Source organism: Pleurodeles waltl, chromosome 9 (assembly GCF_031143425.1).
Source record: "Pleurodeles waltl isolate 20211129_DDA chromosome 9, aPleWal1.hap1.20221129, whole genome shotgun sequence".
Lineage (NCBI taxonomy): Eukaryota > Metazoa > Chordata > Amphibia > Caudata > Salamandridae > Pleurodeles > Pleurodeles waltl.
In genome coordinates this window covers 309917943-309933635 of record NC_090448.1, presented here as the reverse complement: position 1 = coordinate 309933635, position 15693 = coordinate 309917943, and the positions used below count along the sequence as shown (strand labels likewise).

Below are 15693 nucleotides of genomic sequence, written 5' to 3'. Positions count from 1 at the left end.
AACAATAATAAAGCAAAGCCGAATAAAATATCTAGGTTAAAGAGCACAGCTGCAGGCCTAATAGCTATAACTAAAATGGCTACACAACAACACCTCCCCTTGCAGGAACCTGGTGGTGAGCCTCAAAGGCTCAGGCCTCGCTTTACAGTGCCCCAGGGCACTCCAGCTAGTGGAGATGCCCGCCCCCCCAGACAAAGCTCCAGTTTTGGCAGCTAGTTGGGTGGGAAACTTTAAAAAAAAAAAAAAAACACACAAGGGGGAGTGACCCCCTCAGCTGGGACCACCCCTAAGGTGTCCAGAGCTGAAGTGACCCCCTTCTTGCAGAATCCTCCATCTTGGTTTGGAGATCAGGGACCAATAGGGATAGGAATGTGCCCACCTGCCCAGAGTGAGTGGACACAAGGAGGGTGTAGCCACTGTCAGGGACAATAGCCATTGGCTACTGCCCTCTGACACCTGTAACACCCCCTAAATCTTGTATTTAAGGGCTTCCCTCAACCCAACTCACCAGATTCCTGGTGGACTTAAAAGAAGAAGGAGAACTGCTCTGCTGAAACCCCCCAGCAGAGTGTCCAAAAAAAAAACTAAGGACTTCTATCTTACTCCGGATGTGTGAGTCCTGACCACGGAACCCAATGCCCACAGCCCGTGTCCAGGTGGTCCATCCAGCTAGAGGGGGTCCCCAGGTGATTGCGAGCAAATGCCCACCCTGTGTTGACCTCTCTACGACAATGCCGAGAACCCCTGACCGCAAAGCTCCGGGCGAAGATTTCCAAAGGCTGAAGCGACACTGCTCCCTGGCCTTGGAGAACCTGACCTCTGGTGCAGCAACGTTCAGCAGGAGGGACCTACCCTGTCCACCTGGTTGTGTGGCCGATACACTCCCCTGGACCTCACCTGTTGCGTCTGAGTGACAGATGCTTTGCACTACCCTCTGATAAGCCTAACTGCTCAACCACACTACCACAAAAGATAGCATTAGTATTATCTACTTTAGCCTCTTTTAAGCCTTTGGGGAACCCCTGGACTCTGTACACTCTATATCTCACTTTGATATAGTATATACAGAGCCAGTTTCCTACACACATATGAAACACTTTTTTATCCTGATTGTTAAGTGCAATGGAAACAAAGATTTTAAAAGTATTAAATCAAGACACTGTACTTGGCAAGGCACAAATGACAAATATTCACTGAAACAGAGTTGCACACATTATTGTTTATGTGCTATATAGTTTTATCAGTGTAAGCCGGTATGTCTGTTCAAATTTAGTAGTGATTTCAATGAAAACTATCTTGTTTGTTAATGACAGCGGCTACTACACCATGCCTTAGTAAATTATTTCTGATGGTGTCACTATCCTACTGAGCAGGCCTTTATCCTTTGTGACCCGTTCTTTGTATGATGATTGATTTTTTTCAGAATCCTTGTGAGTTCAGTGATGTGAAATTGATGGCTGCATCACCAGTCTTACTGGCATCATCATTGCCTATTTGAGCCGCAAGAGCTCCTAGAGCAATGGGAGCGTGCTGTAGGTTCCTTCCAATTTTACCTGCAGTAGTCAGACTTCAAGCAACAGGTATATTGAAGCACCTCATGGGGTACTGCGAAGACCTCATTGAGCGTGCACTGATTGGCCAAGCAGTACGTATGCTCAATTTGGTAAGTGCAGAGTGCGTCATTCGGCCCTGGCTGCCTGATGTCGGCAAAGGTCAAAGAAACATTTATGCCCATGCTGCTGGGTGGCTTCTGAAGTCAAGACAAATCTAAGTAATCATTGTATTCAGCCTGACACGTGGAGGGCAAACAATGGCAGTTAGTAAAACAAGGATTGGCAAAGCCAGTAGATCTCGACAATCTGAGAGCTATTGGCTTTGTTATTGTCGTTTACCCATGTTGAATAGCATCACATCTGCTGTTCAGAATGACTAACAATCATGTGAAAAAGCACATGATGCAGGTATCAAAGAGCCTGTATTGTGGCGAGCTTCATTTAAGAAAGGGTATTCTAATGTTTGCGGGCCTCCTACCTCGGCACATGCCCGAGCATGTCAACATGTCCATGTACCCTACCACAGGAAGAAGAGAGGAGGCCTGTGGTCAGCAACCAGACCTGTAGAGCACAGTCACTATTTTATAGACATCACAGTGCTGAACTCGAGCTGTCTGCGAGACTGGTTTAAAAATATTATATGATGTTGTGCTGCTGTGTCAAATAGCTCTGCATGTGGTATTTGGCTTTGTTAATTTTTTTTTAAGGACAGCGTAAAGTAAATAAAACAAAGTGCAATGACGTTGCCAGCGCCAGCCATCATAGCATTTGTAGTAATGTGGAGCTGCATGGGGGGGGGGGGAAATATATGACAACAAAGAAGCAGGAGGGAGTGAAAGTGACAAGGAAAGCTTTTTTTTATTGATGAGTCCCAGGACACTGTAAGCTGTTTGTATGTGAGGGTGTTCTAGGTGGGGTTGGGATGGGGAGAATGGGAGGGGGAAAGAGACAACAGGAGACTGAGGACGGAGTGAGTGAAAACATGAGCACCTATGTTAAATGTTCAAACAGGAAGAAAAAAGAGCTCCTAAAATGGGAGCACTGGATGGATACAAGTACTTGGTCCATGCTCCGGGGTAGGCTGAAGACAAGAAGAGGCATGACATATGCATGCCTTGGACAAACTCGGACGAAGGATATGAGAGTGACGATGGAACAAAGAAATTGTAAGCCTATAGGTGGGCTGAAGCCTACAGATTGAAAACATCATGTCTACTCCAGACAACACATGCATTGTCTAGCTGAGACCTTAAGAACATAGACTTAGGACAGAGAGCTGGAACTGGGAAAATTAATGATGTGAGCTTTGTTTATTAAATCCGATGCTAAACAAATTCACAGGTAACTTTAGAACAATGCCTCTGTGTCGCTAATTCACAATTCCTCATTGTTAAAACCTGAGGTAGGGGTATTTTGACCCATAGAAGCTGTCCAGAATCTCTGAAAACAAGATGTTGCTCCCTAGAATGAGATACTAAGAGAGGGGGAGCTTGATTAACTGTTTTACACAGTATCGTAGTACGTATGGACAAGCTTACAAATTACCATGGAGAGCCGAGCCAAGGGACTGTCTTAGTTCTAAGAAACTGTCTTAGCTCTCACAGCTTAGGCACGAGCTGAGCAATGAAAACATTTGACATTGAAATCTTCCCACAGATAACATTTAAAATATGCTAAAGTATCTTCAAAATTCAGAAAAAGGATGTTTAATTGACAAGCCTTTCATCTTAGTAGAATAGAGTATATCAGTGCATTGAGAAGTGATTATTAAAAGTGAGAGCTCTTAAATGTGAACATGGAAACATTCACACCCCTATCCACCACTCCGATGATGAACTAAGAGGGAAGCTTGCATTTTTTTCTGACCAGAGCGGCGTGTGTCCGTGGTGTGAAGGAAGAGTTTATTCCTGCCCAGCACTGTATCTGTTTTGTGTTTGAAAAGCTTGCTATGCGGAGAGTGAAGCCTCCACTCATGCCCCCACTGCTGTTCCTTACACTTGTACCAAATCTGATATGCTGCTGCTATCTAAAGGAGGTGTTAAATGGTGCTGGTCAGTGCCACACTTGTTCTGTGTCTTTGAAATGAAGCTTGCACTGGCTGGTCCTGCGGTACTAGACTTGTTTCATGTCTTTGATGCAAGTTTGCAGAGGCCCTGAGTACCACATTTTTTCATCGAAGGAAGCTAGACTTGGCCCTGTAGGGCCATATCTTTCCTTGTCGTTAAATGAAGATTGTGATGCTCTTGACCAGCGCTTGTATGTCTTATGCATGTGAGCAAAGGACCCAGTGCTGTCTCACCAGTCTCATATTTTCTCAACAAAAATATACATAATCTTGCTTAAAGAAAATGGGCTTTGTGGTCAAGACCTCTTCAGTTATTCATCCGACTGATTTGTCATTCACATATAAGTTCAGCTCTTCAGAACAGTTGTCATACAGGTGGGCAGTGGATCAGTCATTGGCTTTGATGCTAATATTTGTCTCCTCCTAGTAGACAATCGCTGGTCTTTAGGATGTCAGTCAACCTGAGTAACAGTATTTTATCTACTTACTCTGTTACTCTGCATCCAGACGAGTCAATCTCAGAAGGTGTTGTCATTAGTTCATCCCACAGCAGCTCGCCTGCAAATGCATAGTAATGCTAATTGAGTAATGAGAGTACCAACACTTTCACTACCATTGCTACTGGACTACAACCTTTTTTGTGCAAAGCACCATGCATCTCTGCTGCAGGCTTGCACTAGGACCCATGGCAAGCTTCAAAGCCATGCAAGTATCCTGAAACGGTATTCTGCATACTGTGCACACATTTTTACTGTTTCAAGATGGCAGAAGAGTGTGAAGCTTCCCTTTTTATTTTATTGCAGCACATGCCCTTCACATTCAATTGGCATTATTTATTATTTTGTTTTTATTTATTTATTTAAGAATATACTTGCACTACAAAGAAAACCACCAGCCTGCTTTTTAAAAGGCAGGTGGAACTTACTTTGAGCAAAGACACTTTCCCTCAAAGCCCACAAAGATCAGACTCACATAGTCTGCACTGCTGCACCAAGTGTGACTGATGGGAGATTAGATAACCACAGTGGATATTCAAGTTTCAGTGTAGCATAACTCAACAGCTTTGAATTGCACTAGGGGACCAGTTACTCAGTCTATGCCTCTGATGCCACCACGTGTCCAAACTCTGCACTTTCCTAGTAAGTAGTATACCTGCATGTGTAAGCAATGAGTGTACTTGTGTAAGTGCAGGATAGCCGCTCTGTTTGTAGGATTGTGAGTGGTTTGCCTGTGTGAAGGAAAGGGTTAACATCCTCTTTTATGAAGGCAGGGTAAGTGGGTTACAGGTTGAAATAGGTGCCTGTGCGAGTGCAGTGAGTCATATGCAGGTGTGAATGCAGAATGAGAGATGTGTCTATTTGAGGGTAGCAGTGTGAATGTGTTGCCCTGCTTGTTATGCCTTTGTGTGCATGCACTTTAGAAGGGCCAGCATTTTTGGCTTTGTTAATGCTTTATAGGGTTATGGCTTTGACTTGCAAAAATGCTGTGCATGGAATGGAAATACAGTTGTGTGTAGGAGAATGGCAGTGAACTTTGATATGGTAGGTTCAGACTCAGTCGAAGGAGCTGAGGAATGTCTGGGGCAGCTGACTGACTGAGATGTCACCTTAGTGAGGGGGCCGAGGTACTTTGCTTAGAGACCTGTGTCCTAACAATCACATTTGAGAAGGCATTTCTAAAAGGGGACAGCTCTATAATTACCCCTTTCTTTGTGGGGGGTTATAATAACCAGTTCTATACCTGAAATATTTACACTAATGCATCGATTTCCTGGAAATCATTCTCTGCTTTCTGTGTGCAAAGGACTTCAGCTTTCTCTCAAGTATGTCCCTTAAGAATGAAGGTATGTCTATTAAGGCCAGGTGTGAAATTTGTGTTCCCCATCCACACATAAATGGAGACTAATAAGTAGTCCGAGTGCTTTTTTTGTCAGAGTGCTCTTGTTTTGTTATTCATTTTAGACTCGGGGTGGGGGGTGCCAGCAGGCACATAATAATTGACAAGTTCAGAATGGTCTCTGACGTAGATGTCATCTTTAAGAGAAGATGATTGAGCTCTGGCCCATGGGTATGCAGGATGCACATTTCAGTTGTCTAGTTTTTTCCAGTGTACAGTACATACCTTTGTTTCTTGGTGGAATAAGGGGTATGTTATTTGAAAGTTCTAGAGACCTGTTTAGTTCAGAGTTGCAGCATTTGGTCTCACCTTATCAAATTAAGTGTTAATGTGTTTAAAGTGGGCCACTTGTTTATGGTTGACGTGAATATTGATAACCCCCCCTCCCGGCTTGTTGCATTGGGGGTGATAGTGGCACCCCTGCATAAACTACGATTATCTGCAAATCTTCTAAAATTAAAAATCACACTAAACAAATTAATTCAGCCTATTAGAGCGGTGGAGGACACTTCTTTCATGAAGGTATTCTTCCTCCACAGATGACCCAGCACGCAAGTAAAAACAAACTCATGCCAGGCATGTCTATTTCACCAGCTATACTTTTTAGAATAATAGGCGTCATGGAATCCCGTGGACAGAGAATGAGGTAATTTCAGTGGCACTTAAATGTAATTGGTCATAACATTGCAGGCCCATTATTAATATACTGTTGGCTAGTTGCAGCGTTTGCTAGAGTGGTGATGAATGAAACATGAGACTGTTAAAGGACCAGGATTCTGCTCTCCCTTTATGCAAGATGAAGTTGCTGAGTGACAAGTTGCAACCTTAACTTAGAGAAACGTAATAAGTGTCCTGAGGTCTGAAACTCTGACATCTCCAATTCACGTTGTCAATCTCAATGCTTTTCCTTCCTGCGTGTAAAGCAGGTTTCTGCCTTACACAGTCAGGAGCCATGTAACAAGAAGTGCTGAGAATGGCCTACTGAACTCTGTGTTAGCAGACATGCTCCGACATTAGGACAGTTAACTTTTCATTTCAATATACTTGTTTTTTTTAATGTTTACATGTGGACAGAAGTCACTACATTTCACCCAGTGCATTCTGCAGAAATGAACCCAGTGAATTAAAAGCTATGTATTTTATATGCTATATAGGAGAAATATAAATTAGATGAACAACTTTAATTAAAAGCCACGTAATAAGGTGAAAGATTATGTCAAGATTAAGATTGAAGACGGGCTGAGTTTCAGGTTAAGAGTTGGGGCAAAGATTAGGGTGAGGATTAAGAGTTGGAGACAGAGTAATTTTTAGGGTAAATACCAAGATTAAGGTCTTAGTTTCAAGTCAAATGTATGTAAGGGTAAACACTATTGTTTCTACATTCTAGGTGGCTCAAATGTGTGGGATGAGGGTCTCTGTATTCATCGTCTCTTATCTCAGTTGTTATACTTCTGTGCGATAAACTGTTGAAGCATAATATGATCTTTTTCTTACGTGTTGGGGCATTGACTGGATGACATTCTAAACATTACTTCATTCCATTTATTCATTTTTTTTTCTTGTTAGGTGAACACTTTGCAGAATTGGCTGGCAGAATTCAACATTTGGTTACCATCGCCTGAAAGCCTTCCTGCAGAAAATAACCCAGAGGAGATAGTGCCACGCACCTTCAAGGTTTATATCCTTAATGATGAGCACAAGTAAGTTGTCATCCTTTTGTCTTCCACCCACCTTTTTCCCATTTCAGCTTCTAATGGCTAATGTGGTGCACCAATCTCACCTTCGGTCATCCCTCTGATATTTCTCTATTCTCTTGCTCTAGTCTTCCTCTGCCTTCATATTTCCATAATCTACCATCAACACCACCCCCTCAACATCTGCTTTTGAACTATTTGGCTTTCATATTTTCAGCGCCTCCTCACCTCTTTCTGTGTTATCAATCTACCCAATGTCTGTCCCATTGAATATACCTCCTCTCTATAAATGTCTGTTGATATAGTAATTGCCACTGTAGGTGAGAGAATATGAATTGAGTGAGGGGCAAGTTCTAAACGGATGCATAGGATGACTAGGAAGGGAGACCAGTTTAGCTTGAGGAGAAGGTGGAAGATGGGAAATAGGTTACCCTTACGGAAATCAGCATGGTTGTTCATTGAGGGAGGAAAAAACATGACGATCTAAGAGATGCAGGTAACAGGAAGGATTGAGATGCATCAAAAACCAAGCTAAACTCTTATGAACTGTGGGACAATAAAATGGGCAGAAAAAGAATGAGAATGTGGAGAGAATTGTGGGGCTGTTAAGAGAGAATCAAGTAGCACAGCTGCTTCAAATCGAGAGATTAACTGGACAAGAAGACAGTCATTGTGGCATGGAGAGTGAATAAGAAATTGCATAGTCAGGGACCAAATTCAGTGGCAAAGAGTAAGCAGAGTCTGCAGGAATGGCCGAGCAAAACAAGAAGATTATTGTTTGGAACAAGCCTATGGGGAGGACTGAAAGATCTAGGCAGAGGCAGTTTTAATTTGTTTTTAATGCTTACTCTGTCTGTACTTACGCGTAGGACAACAGTGGTCCGTGCAAAGGTGGTTAATGACTGGTCTGAAAATGGAGGTGTGCTGCTAATGGGCTATGAGATGTACCGTCTCCTATCCCTCAAGAAATCTTTTACCACTGGAAGGAAGAAGAAGAAGCCCAAGAAGAATGTGGGTCCTGTGATCATCGATTTAGATGAGGAGGACAGACAACAAGAGCTTTTGATAAGTATGTAACTGCTTTTATGCATGTATAGGCATCTGCAGTGCAAAACCTGACAAAGCAGCAAAAGTATTATTCACAGTAGTGCAGTAGGTAATTATTCTAGGAAGCAACCTTGAAAGCAGGCCATGTTTTGTTTTCAAAAGTAGGAGAGGGAGTAGGAATTTCATGTTTGCTTTTTTGATAGGAGTAAGCAGAGTCCTTATTAGTAACAGAGGATGTACTCATTGGAGAGATGAGTATTTAGCTCATCTCTAAATTCAGGAGTTATTTCCAAGCCTGATTCGCAGATTTGTCATCCCAAATCCTTGCCATGTAGCTAGCAATGACTGGACTCTCCTAAGATCTTTTTATAATTTTTTAGCTTTGGCTCAACAGCATGGCGTTCGCCATACCTTATGTGATAAACAGATAAAGATCTTGAACCTTTTAAGTGCCGAGGATTAACCTCCCACACCAACTCCCATGCTGAGCTCTTTTTAGGTGTGATGTTAGCGCAGATCTTTTCATTTTGCTAAAATTATATAATACACTTACTTATTGCAACTTCAGTGAGCCCTCTACATCCATTGGTCTGTTGTTGTCATCCACATTTTCTTCCAGCATGTGGCAGGGGGGTCAGCCTTATTCAGTCATTGACTAACTTCACTGAGTGATGGCGTTTTGCGCTTTCAAAGAAGCACATCTGCCCCACAGAGTAGTTCACTTCAGAGCCAGGAACTACTATGACAGTGTACTTTGAGACCAAAGAAGTATTTTTGGTCTTTTACAGTTTCTTTTTTGAATATTGTCATGAGCCTGGCTACACTTCTAAAAATAAAGTTTTACAAAACCATGATAAAAACAAACACTGACAGACAAAAGGCTCCAAACCAATCAGCTTTGACAGTGCTTGTTTTGATATTTGGTGCTGTTCTTAACCTTCGTAACTGATTTTCCACAAAAGATTCCTGGGCAAAATGTGTGTCCTGTTTAGGTTGTGCCTGCACAGCGCTTGTGCTTTGCTTGCAAAATCTCTTTTATTCAAAAAAGAAAATCTTAAAAGGGGTAAGAACTCGCCAATTACTTACCTTTACTTACCATTTTCTGGGTCCCCACATGGCTCCCGTGTCACTTTACTTACCATTGGCTGGCTCCTACGTCTCTCGCGTTTTCTTACTGGTCAGCGTCTCCTCCTTACCTTCATCGTCTTGCCGTGGAGCCTGGACCAAGTAGTTTTTCTGGTGGCCAGCGTCCTTCCACTGGCTGCATGTTCTAGAGGTACTGTTTTTTTTTGTTGTTTTTTTTTAAATATACACACAACTTTTCAGCTTTTGACTCATTAACAAAAGAATTATAAGGGCCAAACAGCTTCAGCTCTGCAGCTGGTTTCAAAAGCAAAGGCACAACTGAGGGGAAAAAGCCTTCATTTTGCACAGTGCTTTGATCTGTGCGCTGGCCCTTAGTAATTAGTGTATTTCTGTCTACATTTAAATCAATAGTTGTGCCTTATTCAGAAATGTAATGCAGTACTTTTGGATTTTTATACGCTGATAAACAGGACTTTGTGCTGTGCGCCTTTGTATGTTGTAATATAGAAAGTTCTGTGATATTATATGCTGCATACTGTGGTATGAGGCTGTGTGCTGTGGTAAAGCAAGTACTGTGGTATTGGCTTCTGTTAGCTGTGATGCAGAAACAGCGCCTGTTTGAGGAGTATAGATTGCGCAGGAACAGGCCGGCCCAGTCTTGGAGGCTGGTTGGCTGCCTTCTACAGCATTAGAAGTGTCAACTCTAGTGCAGTTTGGTGGATTGCTTGCCTCCTGAAGTGCTCTGAATTCCGATGGTGCCATCTCATTTCAAGCTTGAGCGAATACTTGCTATCTGATAGAGACTTCTAGCTGCAGATTCTTTACATTTGAATTTCCCAGGCGTTAGACTCGACCCAGAAGATGTGTGAGCAGTACCCGTGCGTGCCGTCAGGTGGCGTTGATCGGCACTGTGTGCGTCGACTGGCCTTTTTTAATGTTATGTAGAGTATTTTTAGAAACTTCCCTCTTGGTGTGTAGGCATGCCATCTAGAATAACAGAATTCAAGCCCTGCAGAGCCTTTCATTGGCAAGTGTTGGTAACTGATCCGCACAATGTCTGCATGTGATGTTTGGAGCTGAACCGCGATTCACAGGCATGCCCGAGTGGTGCGCCATGCACCTGAAGGCTTTGAGGGAGCAGTCCCTAAAGTTCATTGTGGCCTGGCATGCGACTCCATGCAAATTAAGATGTCGGTTGAGAGGAAGTTCCTGGTTGCAGAGCACTAAGTCATCACCCCCTCCCAAGTCCTCGTGATGGTAGGGTAAGTTGAAGCACAAGAAGTCGAAGTGGTAGTGGCACCACATCTTGAGAGGTCAGGGGTGCCTGTCTTCCCTGACAACTTGCTGTTGAAGGTGAGCCCGACCCAGACAGTCATCAATCACCTCCAGACTACGGCAAACCTCCTGTTATCTTTGGAGTTCTCTATCAATGTGCCAAAGTCTCACAGGACCCTTTTCTTGGACGCTCCCCTTCTTTGGAGCCATTCTGGTCATGGTTTGGTTTTGTGCCTTCCCCCCAGAAAAAGAAAGTTGAGGACATTTAGGCTATGATCTTGATCTTTTACCTCTGTCTTACATTTCAATGAGGTAAATTCTGAGGCTGTTGACCTCCTGTGTCCTGCTCGTCCAGCACGCCAGGTGACCTATACGGCTTCTACAGTCGGATCTGATGTCTGTGGGCCCAAACACCAACAGGACCTCTCCAACCCTGTTCAGATTTCAGATGAGACTGAAAAAGGTCTGCAGTGGTGTTTACTCGTCTGCAATTTGTGTAGCAGCAGAACCCTCTCCCTTCCCCACCCAGAGCTGACAGTAACAGAGGGCATTGCTTCTGGGATGGGATGGGCATCTGGGACACATGGAGATCATAGATCTCTGGTGGGATCCAACGGCCCAAAACGCAACATGGATACATAAAAACTTTCCACGTCAAACTGACCTTTTTTTTGCAAAGTGGGTAGCTGTGGATTTTTTGGCCCTACCTCAGCTGGCACATAGGGAAACCTAGCAAACCTATTCATTTTTTTAAAACTAGACACCAAGGGGAATCCAGGGTGGTGTGACTTATGTGGCTCTCCCCAGGTTGTTTTATCTAGAACCCCTTGCAAACCTCAAACTTTGACTAAAAAAACACATTCTCCTCACATCTCTTTGATGCAAACTTTTGGAATCTGTACAGACTCACAAACCTCCTTTCACCCATCGTTCTCCAAGTCTTCTGATGAAAATGGTACCTTACTTGTGTGGATAGGCTTAATGGCCTCAACAGGAAACGGGCTGTAAGGAAATGCCTCCTTGGCATGGTTGCCCCCTGACTTTTTGCCTTTGCTGATGCTATGTTTACAATTGAAAGTGTGCTGAGGCCTGCTAACCAGGCCCCAGCACCAGTGTTCTTTCCCTAACCTGTACTTTTGTATCCACAATTGGCAGACCCTGGCATCCAGATAAGTCCCTTGTAACTGGTACTTCTAGTACCAAGGGCCCTGATGCCAAGGAAGGTCTCTAAGGGCTGCAGCATGTCTTATGCCACCCTGGAGACCTCTCACTCAGCACAGACACACTGCTTGCCAGCTTGTGTGTGCTAGTGAGGACAAAACGAGTAAGTCGACATGGCACTCCCCTCAGGGTGCCATGCCAGCCTCTCACTGCCTATGCAGTATAGGTAAGCCACCCCTCTAGCAGGCCTTACAGCCCTAAGGCAGGGTGCACTATACCATAGGTGAGGGTACCAGTGCATGAGCATGGTACCCCTACAGTGTCTAAACAAAACCTTAGACATTGTAAGTGCAGGGTAGCCATAAGAGTATATGGTCTGGGAGTCTGTCAAACACGAACTCCACAGCACCATAATGGCTACACTGAAAACTGGGAAGTTTGGTATCAAACTTCTCAGCACAATAAATGCACACTGATGCCAGTGTACATTTTATTGTAAAATACACCACAGAGGGCACCTTAGAGGTGCCCCCTGAAACTTAACCGACTATCTGTGTAGGCTGACTAGTTTTAGCAGCCTGCCACAAACCGAGACATGTTGCTGGCCCCATGGGGAGAGTGCCTTTGTCACTCTGAGGCCAGTAACAAAGCCTGCACTGGGTGGAGATGCTAACACCTCTCCCAGGCAGGAATTGTCACACCTGGCGGTGAGCCTCAAAGGCTCACCTCCTTTGTGCCAACCCAGCAGGACACTCCAGCTAGTGGAGTTGCCCGCCCCCTCCGGCCAGGCCCCACTTTTGGCGGCAAGGCCGGAGAAAATAATGAGAATAACAAGGAGGAGTCACTGGCCAGTCAGGACAGCCCCTAAGGTGTCCTGAGCTGAGGTGACTCTAACTTTTAGAAATCCTCCATCTTGCAGATGGAGGATTCCCCCAATAGGGTTAGGATTGTGACCCCCTCCCCTTGGGAGGAGGCACAAAGAGGGTGTACCCACCCTCAGGGCTAGTAGCCATTGGCTACTAACCCCCCAGACCTAAACACGCCCTTAAATTTAGTATTTAAGGGCTACCCTGAACCCTAGAAAATTAGATTCCTGCAACTACAAGAAGAAGGACTGCCCAGCTGAAAACCCCTGCAGCGGAAGACCAGAAGACGACAACTGCCTTGGCTCCAGAAACTCACCGGCCTGTCTCCTGCCTTCCAAAGATCCTGCTCCAGCGACGCCTTCCAAAGGGACCAGCGACCTCGACATCCTCTGAGGACTGCCCCTGCTTCGAAAAGACAAGAAACTCCCGAGGACAGCGGACCTGCTCCAAAAAGACTGCAACTTTGTTTCAAGAAGCAGCTTTAAAGAACCCTGCAAGCTCCCCGCAAGAAGCGTGAGACTTGCAACACTGCACCCGGCGACCCCGACTCGGCTGGTGGCGATCCAACACCTCAGGAGGGACCCCAGGACTACTCGGATACTGTGAGTACCAAAACCTGTCCCCCCTGAGCCCCCACAGCGCCGCCTGCAGAGGGAAACCCGAGGCTTCCCCTGACCGCGACTCTTTGAACCTAAAGTCCCGACGCCCGGGAGAGACCCTGCACCCGCAGCCCCCAGGACCTGAAGGACCGGACTTTCACTGGAGAAGTGACCCCCAGGAGTTCCTCTCCCTTGCCCAAGTGGAGGTTTCCCCGAGGAATCCCCCCCTTGCCTGCCTGCAGCGCTGAAGAGATCCCGAGATCTCTCCTAGACTAACATTGCGAACCCGACGCTTGTTTCTACACTGCACCCGGCCGCCCCCGCGCTGCTGAGGGTGAAATTTCTGTGTGGGCTTGTGTCCCCCCCGGTGCCCTACAAAACCCCCCTGGTCTGCCCTCCGAAGACGCGGGTACTTACCTGCAAGCAGACCGGAACCGGGGCACCCCCTTCTCTCCATTCTAGCCTATGTGTTTTGGGCACCACTTTGAACTCTGCACCTGACCGGCCCTGAGCTGCTGGTGTGGTGACTTTGGGGTTGCTCTGAACCCCCAACGGTGGGCTACCTTGGACCAAGAACTAAGCCCTGTAAGTGTCTTACTTACCTGGTTAACCTAACAAATACTTACCTCCCCTAGGAACTGTGAAAATTGCACTAAGTGTCCACTTTTAAAACAGCTATTTGTGAATAACTTGAAAAGTAATCATGCAATTTTGATGATTTGAAGTTCCTAAAGTACTTACCTGCAATACCTTTCGAATGAGATATTACATGTAGAATTTGAACCTGTGGTTCTTAAAATAAACTAAGAAAAGATATTTTTCTATATAAAAACCTATTGGCTGGATTTGTCTCTGAGTGTGTGTACCTCATTTATTGTCTATGTGTATGTACAACAAATGCTTAACACTACTCCTTGGATAAGCCTACTGCTCGACCACACTACCACAAAATAGAGCATTAGTATTATCTATTTTTACCACTATTTTACCTCTAAGGGGAACCCTTGGACTCTGTGCATGCTATTCCTTACTTTGAAATAGCACATACAGAGACAACTTCCTACACGGGCCAAAACGCAACATCGATACATCAGAATTTTCCACGCAAAACAGGTTTTTTTTTTTTGGGCAAAGTGGGTAGCTATGGTTTTTTGGGCCCTACTCAGATGGCACATAGTGAAACCTAGCAAATCTATATATTTTTTTAAAACGAGACACTGAGGGGAATCGAGGGTGAGGTGACTTGTGTGACTCTCACTAGGTTGTTTTACCTAGAATTCCTTGCAAACCTCAAACCTTGACTAAATAAACACTTTTTCCTCACATTTATGTGATGGAAAGTTCTGGAATTTGAGTGGAGCTACAACCTTCCTTCCACCAAGCATTCCCCCAAGTCGCCTGTAGATTAAAAAAATAAAATAAAAAGAAAGATTGTGCCTATTTTTAAAACAAAGTTTTGGGAATGGAGGCTGAAGGCATTGCTGCCCTATTTTGGACAGCTCCCACCCCTAGTTTAATTTAAAAAAAAATCCTGGTGCCTAGAGGTCTTTCTGCCCCCTATCCTCCCACCACCACCCGGGGCAGATTGGAGCCTTTTGCCCCTGTCTGATAGACTTCTGATTTCATGTGTGCGCATGTAGAGGGTATTGCAGTGCCCATCTGGGCAGCCCCCACCCCTAGATAGCAGAAAGACTGAATATGCCAAAATTCATAAAAGGAGGGGAGGGAGCAAAGGCTCTTGCCCAAGGGGTCACTTCCCCCCTCCCTGGTGTCTAGTGGGTGGATCCCTGCTTTGCGATCACCCTACTGTGGTGATCCCCAAGCAGGGATCTTCTAAGGAGGGGTGCCATTGGAAAGGGTAGATTTCCCCACCTTTCCAATGATACATCTCCTGTAAGCCTCGGTGCTTGGGGAGTTGATAGGGCCCCCAGAGCACCAAGGCAGTGAAAGTGAAATGAGCCAATAGGCTCATTTCACTTTGTGTTTCAGTGAAGTTATTTCGGGAAATTGGGAAAGTAAGGCCACCAAAGTTACATCCAAATTTTCAAACTTAATTGTGGTTCTGGCAAGACGCCAAGTGGTGATGAGCTGGATAGCCACTGGAGGACTTAATACAATACTAGTACTTGCACCAAATACATAAAACACCCAAGCAAGTGAACCTTATGTTCCTGGGGGTGCCCTAGATGCAGAGTTTTACCACATGGTGTGGAGTTGCCATGCATTGGAACTGTACTGGGATACGGTAGTGCAAGTTATCAAAGTTGCGCTGATGGACCCATTGCAAAATCACCAAGGGTTTGCTTGCTGGCTTGCTTCCCAGTAATGAAGGCCACCACAGTCACATCAATATTTTCAGATTTAGCTGTGATCCTGGCAAGACACCAAGTGGTGATGAGCTGAGAAGCCACTGGAGGACCTAACTTGCACAACTGGACCTCTGAACTTATC

General features: G+C 44.9%; 1 protein-coding gene across 1 annotated transcript in view; it reads left to right on the top strand.

The window, feature by feature from the left end:
- Window positions 1–15693, top strand: part of RAD54L2 (RAD54 like 2) — a 784453-nt gene that overhangs the window by 352352 nt on the left and 416408 nt on the right. The window contains exons 8-9 of the mRNA XM_069206800.1: window positions 7081–7214; window positions 8078–8277. Coding sequence (XP_069062901.1) covers window positions 7081–7214; window positions 8078–8277 — 334 coding nt within the window. The remainder of the gene's footprint in view (window positions 1–7080; window positions 7215–8077; window positions 8278–15693) is intronic.